We start from the raw sequence: 20,926 nt of genomic DNA, 5'->3' as shown, positions 1-20,926 counted from the left end.
AGTTGTTGACTTGTGCTGATTATATTGGTGGTTTTAATAGTCGGTCTATAAAAGTGGACAAAGATTGTGGGTCTGTAAAGTGGTGTAAAGGGCTTTAAACCAGCTTTCTATCTAATGAGTATCAGGGGCTGCTCCACTGGTTGTAAGAAGAAGTCAGATTGTATTGAAGTCTATGGGAAAATCACCCTACTACTACACCCTCACTTGATTTATTATCTGAGTAGACTTTATAGTCTCAGTCTGCAGTTTCACGTTTTCTCCAACGAATAAATACTGGTCCCATTTAGAGAAAAGTGGGCCATAAAGGAGGGGATGGATTGACAGTCTGAACCAGAAATGGCGACCTGTCAGAGGAAGCACAGGGCAGCTCCCCTTTTCTCTAATCTGGCTTCTGGTTTCATGAAAAACCACAGTGGTGATGTCTAAATTGAAAAATCTATGCTTCAAATCTGCACCTGTTGGTAACAACTTAGTGGTTTGATCCTGGGTGACCTCACAAAACGCTGTTTTCATCCACAACAGCACACCGACTTGAGGAAATCCCTTCTGATTACAGTTCAGTGGTCAAAGGTCAATCTTAATGAAGAACATTGTTGGCCATAACTCAATCATGAATAATCAGTTCAACAATATTTTTGTGGCCCAGATTCAACACTGTAACTCCGTATGGTGATACTTTCTGAAAGTTGACTGATTAGTGGAGACATAAAAGTGTAAGCAAGACGGGAGATATATCACATCTTCATTCAAAAGTAGCACAGTGTCGCTTTAAAGAATTCATCTCTTGATATGTATCTCCTAATATCGCTTGTAGAGGGTCTCTAAATTTTAATTACACAGCTGGAATTTGTCATCAGTAGAGCAGAGTAACAAGACTCGGTTCACAGTGTCAGCAGCACATAGACAGACAGACATAAATATAACATACTGCATAATGAATAATAATTCACTGGGCTCTTATGAAACAGAGGGTGTGCATTCATTTATGCAGAGGAACATTCTGGAGCTTCACTGCTCCACTGACTCACTTGGTACGTAAGAAGACTCCGTTCAACCTTCTGCATCTGATCCTCATTAAAGACACAAAGATAAAGGGTGGGGGTAAGAAAAGTGTAATGACATCATGCTTTAATTTTATTTTTCATTTCCACTGTCAATGCAACCTCAATATTTGTTCTCCTCGAGTTAAAAAAATGAATTTATGATTGAATGTATTGTTCTGTTTTCTCTGCCTTTCCTGCTTTGGTTTTTGTGTCACCAGCAATATTTTCAGCTGCTGTGAGCAAGTCAACACGCAGCAACTGAACACCGAGATGTCTAGAGCAGTGAGGAATCTCATGCGGTGGAGATCATAATGGAGCAAAAACAAGATTGAATACTGGACTTCACAGTCCCATGATTCCAAATGAATGCTAATGTATAAATAATGTCCACTCTGGACGGGTCACCTGTCAATCAAAGAGCTGAGATATAGAGACAAACAGTGACAAACAACCATCCACGCTCACATTCCTAGAGAGATCTAATAAATGTTGAGGTAAACATGGAAAGGCAACTCAAACACGAAGAAGGTACACAATCTATGGCGCTAATATTCGGGGAGCATGAAAATAGAGCCATATTACTGACAGCTTAGTTAGTTGCATTCATTTTTATCAGGAGATGTTGATTTCCTCCAAAAGAAGAACTGCTGCAATTCCAACCTGAATACAGTAAATACACATTGATTCCACTGCAGTGAACTGGATCTCATTTCCCAGAAGAGTATTATCTCAATTTTCCCAATTTTCGCACCATATTACACAAAGTTGTCTCCCGAAACCTTCCTATGAATTTATAGTTCACGATCTGCTCTTTTCTAAGCAATTATGGGACGGCGGACTTTCACTTTTATTTAAGTGCTACTTCATTTTTACACAGTCACAGTTTACTAATCCAAACCCACCAACTCTGAGAGATAAGAACATTTAATTTTCAACGAGTATCTCTCTGAGGGTCCGACTCTCCCTTTTTCCTCTGTGTTCCTTGCCATTAGTATCATAGTCAAATGTTAAACTAGTGTGTTTTTCATCTCATATCTTTTTATGACTCTGTGCTTGCCGTGGCTGGAGGTTTCCAGGTTGTGCATTCTTCTCTACGTACAGATGTTAACCTGGACTGATTTTGGCAGTCATAGATCAGTGAAAACTCTCCAGATTTCTAACATTCACCATCTTGAATTTTTGAACCATATTTTGAGGAGAGGGTCGAGCTCACCGGCTCTGTACTCTGTTCTGATTGGATGGTGCAGTGTGTCAGTCACACAGTAGCTTTCTTTTCTTTCTAGAGGAAGCTTTCTTTCCTCTAAATGGAGCATCATTTAAAAAACGAACATCATGTTGTATTGAGGACCATAAACTCATCAGGAAAACTTTTTCTGAGCTAATAAAGCAAGTGAGAATTATTAAATAATTATATTTTCACATAGACCAGTTGATGGCCGCTGGGTAGATTGCAGGTTTAAGGCTTCTCTCTGAAGCCCCGGTGTGAACATCCATCTTTATAGACGGTTTATTGTCCAATGTGATGAAGTTATGAAGCGATGATCTTTTATAGCTAAAGGTCAAAAGTCAACTTTTCTGCAAAAGTGCTGTAAGGGGAGATTTTGATCGTTTTTCCTGGACCCTGTCTGGCTGGTGGAGGCGGAGGCTCCAGTTTTTTTGGGTTTGTTTTATTTATTTATTTTTTTAGGATTCCAGCGGTTTGCTCTCCTTTCATTATAAAATATGAAACAGCGCAAATTCGACACACTCTCACACCAAAACAAAATTCAGCATTTACTTGGGGAATAAACTGACATTGCCGGGGAGGAAGCAATGTGTGTCAGAGCCTGAGGGAAAATCAGCAGAACAAGACATGAAACTGTACTGAGCCTCTTCAAAAACTGCCTCCCGTCCTTGTTTTTTTCCCCCAATTTAATTTTATTTGCTGTCTTTCTTTGGCTGAAATCACACAAGAGAAATTTTAAAGCTCGTCTTTCCCTTCAAGGATGTTTTTCCAGGTACATGGTACGTCTTTATGATCCACGGTGTGTACATATATTCAGACATCTTTTTCTTCTTTTGTCTTTGTGTCACTTTGAACATTTCCTTGCAAACCTTGAACATGTTATCAAAACTGCTCTTTATTTTGGTGACGCCAATAAACCAACTACAGATCTTTTTTTTCTTTTTTTTTTAGACATCGGAAAAATTGGATGAATTCATGACAGGATCCCCACTCCAAGGCAATGCTTCCAGTCCACCCCCACTCAAAAATCTGTCCGATTTATTTATTGGATTTTATTTTTCACTTTGACGTTTGACGCGTTAAGTTTTCTGCTTCCAAAAGAAAAAGACAACGGGCTCCCAGAAGGCTCTGCCCTCCTGCTCTCAGTGCACTCACAGCCTCAGACAAACCATTTTATGGCCAAATAAAAATGAAGTGCATCAACTCAAAGTGAACTTTAATGCCTCTATTTAACTTATCAGACTGGTGGATGATGTGGGCTGTGGGGGGGCCAACTAACAGAAACCGAGAAAGACGTTAATCCAAAAAAGAATGAGTGACCACATGAGTGACCACGCATTGGCTGTTACGACTGGCTGTTGGAGGAAAAAAAGAAAACAAAAAATATAAAATAAAATACAAAAAAGAACTGGCAATCCAGAGAAAACAGACCAAGTCAGTCCTGCCAAAAAAAAAGCTGTAGCGACGGAGCAACACTTGCTGATAACACTGGAGCCTGTCAAGTTCTCTCCAGCAAAAAATAAAACTAAAACACCAAGAAGTGTGACAGATTCTCAGACCGGAAGATAAATCCTGTGTTTACTGAGGGCGAAAACACTGACCGTGTCATGCAAGTGGTGAAATAGCGAGAGGGAGAAGCAGCAGAGCGACACATGAAGCTGTAATTAGCTCCTGTGATTTCTGCCTCCTCTCTTGACCTCTACGCTTCTCACAACTAACGTCGCATTTAACCATTAAACTCTGACTTTTATATGTATTTCCTCAGCTCTTTATATTCTAACAGCATGTGATGATACTGGCTGCTGTTTCCACCTCAAACTCCATTTTTCAGCTTCTTATGAACATGTATAACTGCAGACCAGACGGATTATTGTCCAACCTCTGTACTGTGATTTATTAAGATTTATGGGCAAGTGACTAACTTTAGATTATAGTTTATTACAAACTGAGAAACCCATTATCCTTTATTAATGCTTCACTAAGATTTATAACTTCACACAAGATGACTGCCAACGACTTAGTGACAGACGTGAGGGCTTGGAGAGGTCTAAGACATAGAGGCATTTTATACAACCTGGCAGCCCAAAGGCCACCGTTATTAACTGTCCCAATTACTACAAGTAATTAAACATTTTGGTTTAGATTGCCGGTGATTTAGCTACAATCTTATATGGATAGTGATTGTTATCTGCTGAAACTGCAAATAATTCAGGGCCAATAAAGGTCGGTAATGATTCCTCTTTGCACTTGATGTTAAATCTAACTGCTTCTCTCTCTTTTATCCCGACAGCTGTGTCAGGCCGTTGTAAGTCTCAGACAGTCGTTCCGTTGTGTAGTGCACAGTCACTGCAGCCGAGCTTCTCGTTCAAATGTCACGTATTTATATTTCACTTATTTTTACCTTTTGCTACTCTCGTTCTTCTTACTTGTCTTGTGTTACTGTAATCGGAGCGACCTGGAACAAACATCTCCCTTGAGATTAATAAAGTTTTATTGCATCTTCTTTGTTATCTTATACTTACTTAATTCAAGACCGAAGCTGACAGTCGGACATTTTTCCCATGAGTAGTAACGTTTTTAGTTGGCGCCTCCCCACCTGACTTCAGCGACAAATTAGAAGGACGATTCGATCTTAACATCTTGAACCGACATTAAAATTGGGTTGAAAGCAGTGGCGGAGCCAGAACATTTTCGGTGGTGTGGCCAGGATGGGGTGGCATAGAAATCACTATTGCACGAACATAAAAAAGTTGAGAATACGGCGCTATATGCTTACACTATACACATTCATAAATGCACTGCGATATATACTCTTCTGATCAACAAATTATTTATTATTCTATTTTTGTATTCATACTTGCTTTTAAACTCTGTGTAGAGTTCAGTTGATTGATTGCTGCTGACTGTTGTATATATGTTGCATGTAGGGCCTGCTACTGGGAAGTTGCACAGAATTTCAGCTGTGATGAGGCATTCTGTTCCATTCTATAATACAAGTGTCCCAAACTACTGATTATTACGACTGCTAGGAGCAGATGTTCAGCTCAGCCTATCAGTGTATCATCAAAAATACAGAGACAGATACATAATAAAAAAATGGTTCATTTAAATCAGCGTCTGATTTAATTTAAATTTCAAAATAGACATGAACAAACATCGCAAAAACTATTATGAGAACATTGTACTCATTTCATTTGTCACACATTCATCTTACAACAACTGTATTCTGCGACTATCATGGTTCGTAGCAAAACGATTGAAGAATTATCGAAGTAAAAAAAATGTTGAAATGCAATCTCCCCTTTGATATAATAGCTTACCTGTAGCCACTAGTTGGTTCACATTACAAAAGTCAGTGTGCGTGCTTGAAACAGCCGCTCAAATCTTCTTCTTGTTGAACTGTGCGCGACACTTAAGCAGCACGGCATGCAGTGTCCGGCCGGTTCTTCTGTTCCACATGTGGGATACCATTGACAGCTGTGTCGCTTTGCCAGGGGTGGCCAATAGCGCGGCCAAGACCCTCAGTCTTCAGGAAACTTCGAGTCACCAGTTCAGCTAATGTTCCTGTCAGGCCCCGAGCCCTGAGGTTGGAATGCAGGATGTTCCGGACCACATGGCCACAATGCCGACCTGCCAGAGCTCACATTAAACCAAATATCAACATCTAAAGTGGCCATTCATTTTTTATCTCTTCGTACCACATAGTCGACTTTATTGACAGTTTTTTTTTTGTTTGTTTGTTTGTTTGTTTTGCTTTGTAGCTTTTCTGTAGTTCCCCGGGAAAGTGACTGGTATCTTGGTAAATCTGCATTTTCTGAGTTTCAGCATCAGCCAGCGGTTATCGATGAAGCTTATATAACCTTTACAGATCAGAGCAGGAAAAAGGCGAACACGCGGCTGGGATGGTTACCATGGTAAACATCATGTACTCAAATCACACTGATAGAGCCGGTGTCAGTCTAGATCACCTCATCTGCACAAAACATGACAACGCAACAAAACACACAGCCCAAGTGGATGCTCACTGTGGTGAAAATGGATTCATCACCAACCTGCCAACACACACAGACACACACATATGTACAACACAGCACTAGCCAACACTATAAAGTTAAACATATAGAGTGGGAATCTGCCGCCTCACACATCTGTTGGTTTTATTGTGTGCATGGATTTTTTAAAATTTTTTTTATGGGGATTATTGTTTTTTCTGCTGTTGTTCTGGGTATTTTCCTTTATTGCAATGCTTGGACACCACAGTGCTCTTTTTCTTCCAATAAAGAGGGAGAGAGAGAGGGAGGGAGGGGGAGAGAGAGAGAGAGAGAGAGAGAGGGAGAGGGGGGGGGGGGGAGAGAGAGAGAGAGAGAAGGAGAGAGAGAGAAGGAGAAGGAGAGAGGGAGGGAGAGAGAGAGAGAAGGAGAAGGACAGAGGGAGGGAGAGAGAGAGGGAGAGAGAGGGAGGGAGAGAGAGAGGGGCTGTCTCACAGTAAGGGAGTGTCGTCGTGGACTCGGTCTGCTCCTCCACATCAGTCTCCTTCTATCCCTCCGTGCTGGAGGAGCAGGGAGGAAGCTGTCCTCTGTTTTTTTTCTTTAAATCTTCCTCCTCCATCTGTGTCTCTGTCGGATAAACACACCTCGGCTGGGAAGATGGTTTTTCTCCTGCTGCGGACGGTCTCCCTTTATATTCTGAGCGTCTTTAGCGGAGCGTCCGCCGCCACTCACTGTGAGTAATTCACCTCAGCTCACCTGTAAGCTGCTGGCGTGTGTGTCTGTGTGTGTGTGTGTGCAGGTGGACCCGGATCAGACCGGACCAGCTGGACTTTTTTGTTGTTGTTATTATTATTATCCTCCCTTTTGTTGCAGCGTCTCGGCCGTGTGAGGCTGTGGGCTGTTGTCGGTCAGAGGAAGTTTTTTTAAGGAGCTGGTGTTGTGTGCTGTGTTGCATTTGTGTGTGTGTGTGTGTCGGACGGACAAGTTGTTACGTGCTTCAGTGTGAAGATGAAGATGAAGGTCAAGCAAACAGGTCGGTTGTGTGTTCACTCAGGAGTCGGACGCGGCTGCGCTCCGCTCCTGCAGCCCTGACGCACAGAGCTCAATATGGGATTGTGTGTCTCTGCCTGTGACTCTGTGTGTGTTTTCTTTCTTAATACACTCACTCCTTTGACATGCTGATGCGTGTTGGTGGATAGAAACTGCTGACTGGCCGTGGTTGTACTGTACTGTACGGTGCAGACGGCTGCTGTTTGTGAGGTCGACTCCTCCGTGAAAATCGCTCACACTCAACAGAAAACACACACACACACACACACACACACACAGCCTCCACTCAACACAGAGTGCTTCTCTCGACGGGCTTCCCGTTTTACATTTCAAGCTGTGCGGCTTCCCATCTGATTGCATGAGTGGCCCCGGATGATATGAGCGCTGACTTGCGGGGATCTGAGCAATCCTCAGTGTCCAGCAGTCATTCAAGGCGGTCTTATCAGTTAAATTCCCTGTTTTCAGCCTCCTGTGTGTGGAGGCTTCGATATTGGACATTTTTTGGATATTGTTATCAATTTAAATCCCTTGTAGTAGTTAATGATGAGGCCAGAAGCTGCTCGGCAGATGAATTGCTGATGAATGTCACAGTAGTAAGTTGTACATATGTGCAAGATCAAGATGAAGGCTGCACCTACAGCCTGTTGTGTGCTGTTAACACAAAAGAGTGTGTTAAGTGTATGTTGCTGAGACACACCTAGCTGGGCTCTGGTATTGAGTCTGCCACAGCGTCTTTACTGGCCATCTTGCCCACAGAGACGACTCCTGGTGGGCTGCTGCATCGGTGAGTCGGTGGACCGTGAAAAAATCCATGTCGTTTTTGCACCCCCCCCCCCCCCACCCCCTGTCCTCTGTGTGTGTCCTCACATTCAGCTGCTGGGCTCACTGGTTCCCATCGTGCACAGCCAAGTTTGAACCATCACTGCAGGTTGAGGATTGGACAGTTGACACAGTGGTGATGGAAAACACAAACCGTAACAGCAGAGCGACACATGGTAGTGATATAAGAGCTCATCCTCTTAGAGGCCAAGGCGACTTTTATCATCACCAGGCCGGGCTGACATATTTGGGCATCTTTATATCTATTTTTGATTCATATTATTGACCTGCTTCTTTGCCTTGAATGGCAGAAAGGAAGTTTTAAAGGTCCCCCTCGAGACGCATTGTAAGGAAAAAAAAATGTTTTGTTCCTTTGTTCTGCTGCTTTTAAAACAGCGGCATGGAGAATGTTCACATCAGAGAAACCAACAGAAGCTTAAATGGACATTAAAATAAGTGGCCAGCATGCATTAAAGCATAGTTAGCTAGTTAGCAGCTATCATTATTCAGTGCTGTCTGTTAGCTTGTGGCTGCCTGTGGTGTTAGCAGCTCTGCTAATGCTAACTATGGTGCTGTTTCAGGTTTGTTGCTTATGAACGCCCGGCTGTCCGAGGCCGTCACTGCCCTGCGCTGCAGCTACAAGGTGGAAATGCTCAGTCATAGCCTTACAACACCATATGGACAAGTTAAGAAGGTCAAAATTTGGTATTCATTGGACGGGGTCCTTCATATAAAACGTGCAGCTTAACAAAAAGAAATCCTCTTTGTTCCACGGGCTGCTGGTCACATTTCCATGAAGTGTCTGTCATCCACAACGAGGACCTGTTGTCACGATTTACATATTTATTAAATGCAACTGAAGACGTTCATGTTCCTCAGAGGATGAGTCTTGTTCTGACCTGAGTTTTCAGACGATGGTTACTATTTATGATCAAGTTTTTTATTCACTGTTTTTTTATGAGGTTTAAGTGTTTTCCTGTATGTGCTCCCAGGGGAATGCTTGTTTTTAGGACAATGCTTTCTTTCCTTTCTCGTCACATTAATAGATACATATAAAAAATTAAGTGATCCCTCAATCAATCAATACACCACAGGCATGACATCGCTCGATCTGTTTGTCTTTGCTCTCTGAGGGCATGTGTGACACCGGCCTTGTGTCGGGGTTTAAGCACTTTATGTTAAGGTGAGGAACTGAGCTAAACTGACAGCTGCATTACTCATTTATGACAGTCCTGTGGTTCTCAAATGTGTGCTGTGATCAGGACTGACGTGCTGTGCAGAGATGAAATGGTGAGATGCTCCTGGAGGTCAAAAAGCTGCTCTCATATTTACCACTGAGAAACAAAAGGAAGGAAGGGTGGGTGTGTCACGGATGGTAGGTGGGGGCCCTTCGTCAGGTGGCAGAAGCACTTCCTCCCGGAGATCCTCGCACATCTTGTGGGCTCTACAAGGAGACAATGACATTGCTGTATAAATCAGCATTTGTTCTGTCATCTTCCAGGCTGAGTTAATAGATAATGTATTGGCATGGCCTTTACGGTAATTGCTAAATGCCTGGTAACGCAGCAGCTATCAGAGCAAACACACTGAAAACAATAATTCTCCCTCTCTAGCTTGTTGATACATTAAAATCAAAGCTACTTGGCCAACGCTCTGAAACTCAGTTTGCAGAAACTTTGCAACTCAGCCTCATGTTGACATGGCAGCGTAAACTGGTGGATTATAGTTGTATCCCATCACCACAAGGCGACGGCGATCTGCTGGGTTCAGATCTGTCCTCTGAACTCATCGTTGGGTTGGAGGAACCAGCTCACTCTGCGACACGGCTCCTCGTCCCGCTGCGAGTGGAGAAGATTGTAGCTTTGACTTTCAGGCCATCATTGATTGGTCTTAAGGGGCCAAAGTGCCAAGAAAACATTGCTAGGCTGCTGAATTATAAGTTAGCTTGTTGTTCTCTGCTGCCTTGTCTGTAATGCTCAGAAGGTTTCTTCTAACGAGATGTCAGAAGGATAAAACACTGAAATTTACTACAGTTGGTTCATCTGGTGAAGGTTAATTATCTGTAATATATTGGTGAGGACGCTCACCACCGTTAGCTCATACTTTTTTCTTGAGACTAATCAAGGAATTAGTTTAGCTTAGCTTAGGTTGGTTATCTATCTCATTTTAATTTAACCTAACCTAGTTTTGTGTTTCGGATGAAAGAGTCTGTTTTTCTGTGTACACGTTGTTTAGTTGACATGCTTTCTTCTTTTGTTTACCATAAATGTTATCATGAGTAATTGATAGATATACACTGTATGCTTTTTGGCTGGAAGATTAATTTCAGTGCTGCAGGTCTGATTGACAGTCTGCTGATTATTTTTTTGAACTGATTCATTATTTGGTCTACGTAAGATGTAAAAGCAAAACAAAAAAAGGCAGCAAACACACCCCGGAGAAACTGGAACTGTTTGGTGTTTTCACTTGAAAACAATGTAATGACTTATGAGACGACTCAAAACAAAGGAGTGGTGGATTCATTTTCCACTGATTGACTAATTCATTAATTGTCTCGGTCCTAATGTAACTTCACTAATATTACACATTTATCAGTGGTGGGGATGATTGATGAGGAAAACAAATCCAGTTTGTTGTTTTTGACAATAGCATTGTTGTTCCCCCTAATTTGGTTTCGCCTTTTTCACATTGCTGTTTTTCGTTTTTCTTGTGATGGTATTAGTTTGGACGGTATCTATCTCTCTTTTTTTATTATTATTATTATTGTCATGCCAGTGTTTCACCTGGTCACACTGAATGTGATATTTTTAGTAAAATAGTAAGAGAAGCCCTTGTAACAAGTCAGACATTGTCTCATATCTCAGGAGTTGTTACAACAAATCAGCAATTATCAGATTAAATGCTCTTGATCTCTAATATGTTCTTGCATGGTGAAGGAATTAAAAAGGTTTTTAGTTCTACCTCAAAAATTGATTAATCTGTTGAGACCAAATTAATTGTATTTTCAATTTTCTTTCTCACAAAGCTCGATTGGAGAAAGTTGGCCTCAATTATTTAATGCTGAGTGCACAAGCTACACATAGGCTAATAGAATGGACACACTTTAATGGGTAGGAATATATCATGCTCATTTAAAGGTTATCTTAGTCTGAATAGTCGGCCTGTCAGCTGATTGCTTAGCCTCAATAAAAGGAGGCATCCTAAAATTCTCAGCAGTGGAAGGGAAAATAAGAAATGAGCCAAAAGGTAATGGAAACTTTTTGTTGTTGTTGTTTTTTAGCACATAGTGGATCTGATCTTGCAGGTTTTTGCCAGTAATTCAAGCACATTGTCTGACTTCAGCTGGGAGCAACAACAACAGTTTGATCTGTTGCCCACTTTCACCAGCAAATTGTGAGCAAACCTTCACCGGCTGGCTTACCTTTTATCACCGAATACACTCCCAAAGTATTCTCAGATGGGGAGTCTTCACCTCCACCGCATTTCTCAGAGCAACGGCCCACTTCAACAGTTTCCTGTATCGTGACCTTTAGCGGGGCATTGTGCAGCTACAATGGATTATGTTAATGCATAGGGGATATTTTTGAAGAGCATCCCAAAGCATCATAATCCGCCCGGCGCCACCCGGGCTTTTATATGGTATAGTTCATAAAGTCTGCTTCGCCCTGTACGTCAGCTTTTTTGTTCATGGCCCACCTCGACATGAGGCTTCTTTTAGGGATGTGCTTCCTGCTCTGAGTGCAAACGCGGGTTCTCCCAAGTTTGCTTTGGACTGAAAAAGAAGCAGAGGCTTTCATTACCAGCTGACTCGACCCTCTTCAGCACGGGTCTGTTGGAGGAATACTGCTGCGATTACAGTGATTCCCACACAGCAGGTGGAGGCCGCTGCACCAGACATTTATCTTTTATAAGATGGAATCTGTTTCCCATGTGGCGAAGCACCACACACATATATTTACTTAAAATTTCATGCTTCAAGTTAGCTCAGCAGGCCGATACTTCACAACTAATTATTTCCCATCTGAAGCACCTGGAATGTGCTCGAGCAGAGCTGGCATTCAGCATAACAGCAAAGTGACTGTGTGTGTGCGCGTGTGTGTGCAAATGATACAGCTGCAGATTCTCTCAGCTAATGAATGTGGAGCAGGCAGTCAAGGAACACCTACTGCTGTACAACTTCAAGGCCTGATGAATTTATCAAAAGGTAAATGAGGCAGAACGCCGTGGTGTGACAGTGCAGGCACTTTTCCTCATGTTTAAACATACAGCACACTTCTTCTGTGAGACAAAAGCGAACGGGAGAGAATGCGCATTTTGAACATCTGAAGACGTGAGACCTGCATTTTGCTTTGATTATCATCACGCCAGATGACATGCGATGCAAAGTAATGGCGCCCTACAGAGAAACACTATATGATCCTGTCAGAGGGATCACTCTTCTCATCAACCGGATCCCACCGGGGATGAGATCTGTTTGTTTTATCTAATACATGTGAAATGTAGACCCAAGTTATTTTTAGATGTTCTTTATGGCATATATGACTCTATTCTTTCCTACTGTTTTTTTTCCACCAGCAAATAGGACAAATCCTAACTATCCCAAATTAGAACTGAAATAATTTGCTCTCAAAATGCAACCAAAACTAACTAGACAGGAAAATAAACAGTGGTGGCATTTTCATGAAAACAAAATTGCGAGTTATCAAGCGCATGAACAACAACAACAAAAAAAAAGAAAGAAACCAAAACAAAAAAACCCAAAACATAATTAAAATGGTAATTATTGAGAAAATTTGGAAATAGCGGCCCACGATTGAACCAAATTACCATTTTTCTCCTGTTGATATGTGCACTTACACAAAATGATTTTCCAGTGTGTATTATTTGAATATTTGTGAGGAAGGCGTCACTGTTGTCAGATTCCCTTTGCTTCTGGACGTATATCTGGGTTTACTTTGTGTAAAAAAAACAAACTGTAAATGCTCCGTTTCCATCAGAATTAGTTGTTTTTCAAAGCTGAATAAAGAGCACTGCTGCAGAGGACTGCGTGTTTACTGAATTTGGTTAAAAATGAGTAAATGCAGCATTTGAGAGCTCTGCATGATCTCAGTGACTGCAGCTATGCACAGACCAGAAATGAAGGGGACTTGCAGCTTTCATTTTGTCTTGGTGAGACACGTTTCTTTGTTTTGTTCCTTCTCATCCATTCATATTGAATTATTTGGCTGTGGAGATGATACGTACAAAGGTGCCGCAGCCTTCACACTGTTTGTTTCACATTTCATATTCATTGTCTGAGAGCATGAAATGTTGGCGGTGAAGTAATTCGCTTCACTTCCCCACTCCAGTCAGTGTGGCATTGCAGCTAATGTGATGGTTTTGATGTAACGCATTTTCTGGAAACATTGTTAACTGTAGTTTTATCAATATGATAATCGGGTAGAAATGCTTCAGCTAATCCTGTCAATACCTGAAAAAAACAAAGCATAGCAAATATCTTGTGAAAATGTCCGTTTGAACTTGAGCTGTAGAATTCCATAGAGATAAATACCACAATATGACATAAATGCATATGTATATGAGAAGGTATTAAAGGTCCCATATTGTCCAAAGTAATTGTCCACTACCTGATCTACGTTCTACTATACTGGAAGTATCAATCTTCACAGCCTGCATTCAGAAACTGAGCCTTTAAAACCAGCTGTCAGGTCTTCTGTAACTTTGTGATGTCATAACTGTCCAGTCAGCATCCTTATGTGCCCAACATCCAGCTCTTTTCTGATAATTTACCTGAATTCTGCTGTATTTATGTGTGTGTGTGTGTGTGTGTGTGTGCTGAGAAAATAATCAGCCAATCAGAAGAGAGACGCTCAGATCTTCTCCTCTGATTGGCTGGCTGACCCGTCATTACGGGAGCTCCGGAGAGAGGAGATGAAAAACTATCCTGAGGTGGTTTTTTCTTTTTAAAGCCACAAATACATCTCATGGATATCAACAGTTAAAAGTGATGTATGGGACCTTTAAAACTCCATTTGCCTACATGTGTTTGTTTTTTTTTTTTCTTTTTCTTTTTCTTTCATCTTAAAGCTTATAGTAGAGAAAAGCTTAAATGTTCAGAAGAAAATGCTTTTTGATTGTAATGAGTAAGAAGAAAATACAATGGATACATGATATAAGACTATTTAGAGGAATAATTTCTGCCTGGTGCCTCGGGAGCAGAAAAAATCTATTGTGATGAATATGGCGCCAGTGGAGGCCTTTCCATTTCCAGCTGTATTGGTCACAGAGTGACGCTGCATTCCCAATCTATAGAATGCAATGAATATCCTTCAAATAACTGCAGACTCTGAAAGTTTCCCCCTCTTTATTTTTGGTGTTACTGGCAGAGGGTTTGAAAGGATTATCAACAGCCACTTATCTATCAGCTGCATTAATCAGCACACACTCAGAAAATCCAGTTTTAGATATTCAGACTCTAAGTGTTCAATTAAAAAAAAAAGGACAAAAACATGCCGCGGTCTGGTCCCTGTCTGGGTGGATTTCAGATTCTGTATGGCACAGGTAATTACACAGTTTGATTATCTTTGAATCAGACACGGGCCTGGGTATCCACGCTCTTATGATTTGATATTGATTAACAACAAAGAATAATAATATTAAAAAAAAGACGGAAAAAACGCTGCATTCTAGAGGAGGAGAAGAAAATGAAGCTGCACTTTAAGCTGCAGTGTTTCTTTTCATTTCAGAAAACACTCACTTCCGATCCTAACACGTGTCTCTCAACACAGGAAACTGAAGAAACTAAACTGATGTGGGCTGCACATTAGTCGAAACGTTAAGAGATTTGAAATCAAGGAAGTGGTCCGTTCAGTCCTCCCATCAGGAGTTTGATAATCACCATCCCTTTGATATTTGGTCCATTTGTTCCAATTTAAAACTTAAAGTTCCCATATTTCACATTCATTCAGTGTTTAAATGTTGATAGTCGATATAATTCTTCTTTTAAGTATCAAAAACCACCTCTGTGTGATTTTACAGCTCATCTCTCAGGTTTTTCTCCAAAGCTCTCGCAGCAAGCGGCCAGCCAGCCGATCAGAAGAGCGGTCCAACTCGTGGCCTGTTTCCTCAGTCATCTAGTATGAATATAGCTGAATACAGGTAAAACACAGAACCTGAATCCTTAAATGTTGGGTGGGAGGTCCAGGTGGGCGGCGCTTGGGGAATAGCTGAGTGGTGGCGGTTTTGTTGTGAAATTACAGAAATCCCAGCGGCTTGTTTTAGGGCTCAGATCTAAACACTCAGCTGTAGGTATGAGACGTTTGATATATTGTATTAATATAGAACCCAGGCCTGGTTTATAATCAGAGGAGACCTCTACCGTTGTACAATCCGGGAGAGAAATAAAATATATATCTGAGCATGACATAAAAAGTGTATTTCTGCTTCAGAACTATAAAGCTGATAAGCCCCAAGTATTGATTTGAAAGTTTAAACAGGCAAACGAGACGTGTCTGCAGATGTTACTCTGATCATTGATTGGTTGAGCAATGCTTCATCAGCCATCTTTGGCTGATTATAGACAGAAGTAAACAAACAGCAGACGACAAAGAAACCCAACAACACAATCAGCTGCTCCCGAAGAAAAAGAAAGTGATTGCTTGTGTGTATCAAAAAAAAACCAAAAAAAAAAAAAAACATGACAGCTTTGCTACAGATAAAGCTGTTGCATTTATGCTGCATTGATGGAAAAAAAAATCTTTTTTAAGTGTCTGAGCACATTGTTTCACACAGGGAGTGGCTGTGTAATATCAGGAGATAAACAACCTAATCTGAGTCCGTAAGACACCGAGGAAGTCAGCACAGATACTGGCATTCTCAGTGAATATATAAAATAAGGTGTGACACAAACGGGCTTAAGGTACTCACACCTTTTGTTTAACACCTTCACGGCAAAATACGCAGATCAGGAGTAGCAAAGTGATGCAAGGCGATGAGCAAACTAAAGTCCGACGCCGACACAAAACTTCCAGCTCTGATTTAGCGCTGACCTTTTTCTTCAAAGGCCGACACTTTTACAAAGTTAGCTGTAGTTTGTATGAACATGAGTTTAAACGCAATGAGGCCATAAATGTGAACTGGTGAGTCTGATGATTATAATGATGATGATGTTTAATGTCCCCAACAACCTCTGTGGTCTAATTAAGCCGCTTCCATAGCACCAGCTTTATAAAAAAAAAATAAAAAAAAGCTTAGTAAATCGCAACTATTTACAGAAATGTTTTTATGTCACTAAATAGAAAGGAAAAAAAAACGCTCATCATTTTAAGAATAAAAGAACATGATGTCCAGAAATGTTAATTTAGCTCATTGTGTTTAGACAATTTGGGCAGCTTTTGTAAAAGTTTGTGTGTGTGTGTGTGTGTGTCAGTTCATTACCAAGTGAAGCCAATTACAAACAAACCACATACACACACAATATAGCTGCTATGAAATTAGCTGAATCAGTTTTAGTGGCGTTAATCCCGGATTTAATTTTCCGATGTAAGCGCTGGTGGTGTTGCATTTGCAGCCGTCCTGCCAGATGTTTATTGACATGTGTGTGCAGATATCCTCACAGTCGGAAACATCCATGACTCAGAAGAGAAAGCTCGAGGCTGACGAGAACCGCTTTCCCCACTTGGCTGCTAATAACCACGGCTAAATGTTGTGATGTGATCGCAGCGTTATTAAATCCACGTGTTTCACCGTTCACAGTTTCTGGACCCTCCGTGTTTAAATTGGAGGAATTGGTTCCGTTTGTAGTCGATGTTCTTACCCTGCATGGATCTGGTTTTACTGTGCGTTGCTGGTGGGCCCCTTTAGTCCTTATTCAGCTTATTTCAGCAGCTTTGAAGCAGTAAATATTTCAGAACACACTGAGGGCAGCACAGTGTCACAGGCTTCCCGTCTATAAAAGTGCCTTATCTTGAGTGACTTCCCACCAAATGCTATGTAAAGCTGTGAAATTCCCCCTCCATGAACCGTTCCTCCAAGACAAAACTGGCATTTAAGAAAGCTGCCTTTTTTTTTTTAAATCATGAGAGCGCCTCTCTCCAAATATTTTTTCTTTCTTCTTGTTAAGTCAAAACTATCAAAGCCGTGTTGGATCTTTTTACAGCTTTTTGAAATAGTTAAATGTATTTTTTTAATCAAACAATTCTGGACTGATATGATCCAACTTTATTTGTGTATAGGGACATTTTTAAAGCAAACTTCTGCCTTCTGTCACACAGGTTTGGTTTTACATTAACACTGTCTGACAACTTCATTTAGCAAATCTGCATCGCATCAGGATATCAGTGCGTACCTTTGTAATTATCTCCCTTTGTAATCACTCACTGCTGTCCATTATTACCTCCCATTTTTGACAAGAAATTTTTCCATTATTACTTTGTCTTTACCAAGATGTTGGCTAAAATGTTTCCACAAATCCTATAAGCCAATGTAAAATTATCACAAATCCCGTTTCACTATGAGGGCTGAATAATTCATGTTTGGCAGAGGAGATGTGTATAATCACTAAAGCTGTCGATAGCCCGGCAAAACATCCTGCCGGCTGCCTGTAAACGCTGATAGGTCCCTTTAGATTAGATGCAGCGTTCAGAGAAATGAAGTGCTACAGTAAACCGGGCAGTGTTTTTCAATCACTCGTATTGACGTGTGCTTCCTTGAATTCGGCCGGCATTTGGCACTAATTGTCAGGCAATACCTCGGCTCTGCTCGGGCTATCGCTGAGCAGAGGTCACTGAGCCCCCCAAAGCCTTTGAGGCCATGCGGGGTATCATATGAAGCTTTATCAGTCCCACACAGAGGTCTGAGGCAGCCCTGTTACCAGATACCATCTCTGCACCCTTTGATATTATTGACGCTGCGGTCTGTGCAGGCTGAACCTGTGCCCCCTCCACAGGGCGCTCTCGGCGTCCAAGGGTCCGTCACTAAGTGTACTTCTTACTGCACCCGATCCGAAACGTTGAGTGTCTATTCGTGTCTCTTTTTTTTGTGTCATGGTTGGAGAGCTATTTTCAATTGTGACAGATTAATAAGAAACTGTGCAGTGCAGATCTTTTTGATCAAAACTAGCGAGGAAACGGTTCAGGCAACACCAGAAGTGGAAAATTACTGGTAACAAATTTCCTGCTTTTCATAAACGGTCTTTAATGGCCTTTTTTTTTTCTGAAATTTAATGCTGGTTCAAATGCTCCTTCACGCACACCAACCTTTCCTTCATCTCTGCAGTGATGGAGGAGTAAATGTGCAAGGACAGACATTTTTAAGCTTTCAGAGATCCATTTGAATTATTCAGAATTTAAATTTCATTTTTTCCCCATGCATGTGCAGAAAAAAAAAGGAAGAGCTTGTGCTGTAAAAGCAGAAGAAATAAAGTTATTTAAACTCCCCAACCCTGTAAGTAAATCAGTGGTTGAAGAAGCATCCGAATCCTTCATGTAAGCAAAAGTATTATTACCACATTGTAAAGGGATCTCCATTTCATGAGAAGTAATAAAAAGTAATTCTATTCCTGGTGCAGAATGGGAGGAATATGTCTATTGTGCTACCATCAATAAGTAAATGGACTCTTCATGTTGTTTTTGTTCCCACAGAAGATGATTTGAACCATTTTGTGTTGGTCATAGGACACTGTGGGCATGATACCCCCATTTTTTCAAATTTGACCTCTTCGCTTTTTGAAAGGTTAAGAAAAAGAGCAATACGGACCATAATAGAAACATGAAAAGCAGATCATCAAATAGATTACGTTAAAGACATGAACTCCTCTGAGCTCACTGGTTCTAAAATGATCCAAAAACGTGTTTCACAAACAGCCACGAGAGCACAAAGTTTCATATCCCATGTGATACGCTTTAATATGAGTCGAATTAGAGCTGGACTTGTGAAGAATAAGCAGCATTACGACAAAACATCCAGAGCTGAAGTTGATTTACCGTCTTTATCTGCGCTGAAGTCAACGTCGTGTCGTCAGTTTTTTCCACTCGGTCATTTTAGGGCCAGTGATGTTTGATTTTATCGTACCACGTCTGACTCGTACGTGCTGGTGTTTCCTACAGTAGATGATTTACTGGCACGCTGCTGCAGCTCTGGATGTGATGCATCGATGTTGCCCAGCGTAACTCTCTTCGGATCAAGGCGTCTGCCAAAGGAGCAGATGCAAATGTAAATATGGATGAGTCTTACTTGTGTGACAGACATGTTTATGACGGATTTTTGTCTTGTTGACTCTGTAGGAAATCCAGATTGTGTCACTTTAATGTGCTTTTAATTGTTTTACTGCAGTAATGACCGACTCTGGCCTCATATCGATTTCCCCATCACAGGCTAGAAGTGAACATAACACAATACCAAACTGCAATAAAATGAGTGCATTCCTACTTTCTACATTCAATTTTAAATCTTAAATATGTTTTAAAAGTATTCACTAACTCATTCATCAATCAAAATTCTTCATTTTTAGAATACACATAATATAAATGGCCTCTCAGCCTCTCACCACTTTATCTGGAAACCCCACTCAGCCACTTTTATAGATCTATAGACTATTATATGTACATTAAGAATATCTATGTAATATCTATGTTCTATATGTTGTTGTATGATCAGTTAGTCTTTTAAAAATCATGATTTCTTTCTGTATATTTACATAAAGTTTTCTGCGTTGAACGGAGTGATTGTGCAATATTTTGTCTCTGAAAGGTTGCGGAGTCGAAGCTGCAGCTGTGAGTTCAGTCATATGTGTGGAGAACTGAATGCCCCTTTAAGCTGCGAGTGTGAGCTGCACTCTAACTATCTTTTAATTACACGGGTTTGATCCACCCGGTGAAGAGGTCAGACGGAGAATCCTTCTCCAGCCTTCACATATCTCCATTGCGTGTTCTATTTTTACAAAATCCCTTTTGGCGCTTTTTTTTTTTTTTTTTCATATCCAACTGTTTTTACATTTCCTGAGACTCGATATCCAAGAGGAAACTCTGGCCTCCTCATATCTGGTGAGCCACGTTTATTTGATTTGTGGTGTGTAGTCATCTTCAGGTGCAATAAAGCTTCTGCTACTAGGGCTTAAAATATCCACCCCATGTGTGGTACAAAAGGCACTTTGTTGTGATAATTGATTTCTTTGTGGAACAGCATCTGTCTTGTGCACTTGGGTTAAGGCGGACTTGCAAATGAGCAGAGGAGAGCGTTGCGGCGTTGGGGGGGGTGGGGGTGCATGTACAGTACGAGTCATTTCTACTGATTCTAATGTGGAGCTGGCGAAGAGGAATAAAATGCAGCCTGCAGCAAGACCAGCGGGTGATGTTCTCCAATGCAACAGAATTATTTGTATATATGAGGAACAACTAAGAGGCCAAAAAAGGCAGAGAGGAAGTTTGGTGGTGGGGGGGGGGGGGGGGGGGGGGGGGGGGTGAATGGTTCTTCTGAGGACGACATCTTTTCTCTTTTAAAATGAAAGGATAGTAAATGGTCCAAGGATACTGAAAATAAAAAGCATTAAAAAGATCGGGCTGGCAATATTGTGTGTGTTTTTATTGCCTGTAAATCCTGTGAAAAGACCAAAGCTAACATGAGTCGGTGCTACACACAGGTAGGCGTGTGTCTGCACAGCTGATTCCCCTCCTGGAGAACATCAGCCCGTGGCCCCTCTGTGCTGCACGGTGTTATTACCCATAATTACTTTTGCTCTTAATAATTATGACAGGAGCAAAGGGAGAGATGTGCTGAGGCTTATAGAGCGACAAAGTCCAAGT

At 41.2% G+C, this 20,926-nt stretch overlaps 1 protein-coding gene across 2 annotated transcripts in view; it reads left to right on the top strand.

Moving 5' to 3' along the window:
* Positions 1 to 6,862: 6,862 nt before the first annotated feature.
* The window catches only part of cntnap5a (contactin associated protein family member 5a), a 73,956-nt gene continuing 59,892 nt past the window's right edge, over positions 6,863 to 20,926 (top strand). For both annotated transcript variants that reach the window (XM_029530055.1, XM_029530054.1), the window contains exon 1: positions 6,863 to 6,990. In XM_029530055.1, coding sequence (XP_029385915.1) covers positions 6,915 to 6,990 — 76 coding nt within the window. In that variant the 5' untranslated portion in view covers positions 6,863 to 6,914. The remainder of the gene's footprint in view (positions 6,991 to 20,926) is intronic.

The sequence above is a fragment of the Echeneis naucrates genome, chromosome 21 (genome assembly GCF_900963305.1).
Source record: "Echeneis naucrates chromosome 21, fEcheNa1.1, whole genome shotgun sequence".
NCBI classification, from domain to species: Eukaryota; Metazoa; Chordata; class Actinopteri; order Carangiformes; family Echeneidae; genus Echeneis; species Echeneis naucrates.
This window is presented reverse-complemented; position numbering and strand designations above follow the sequence as displayed.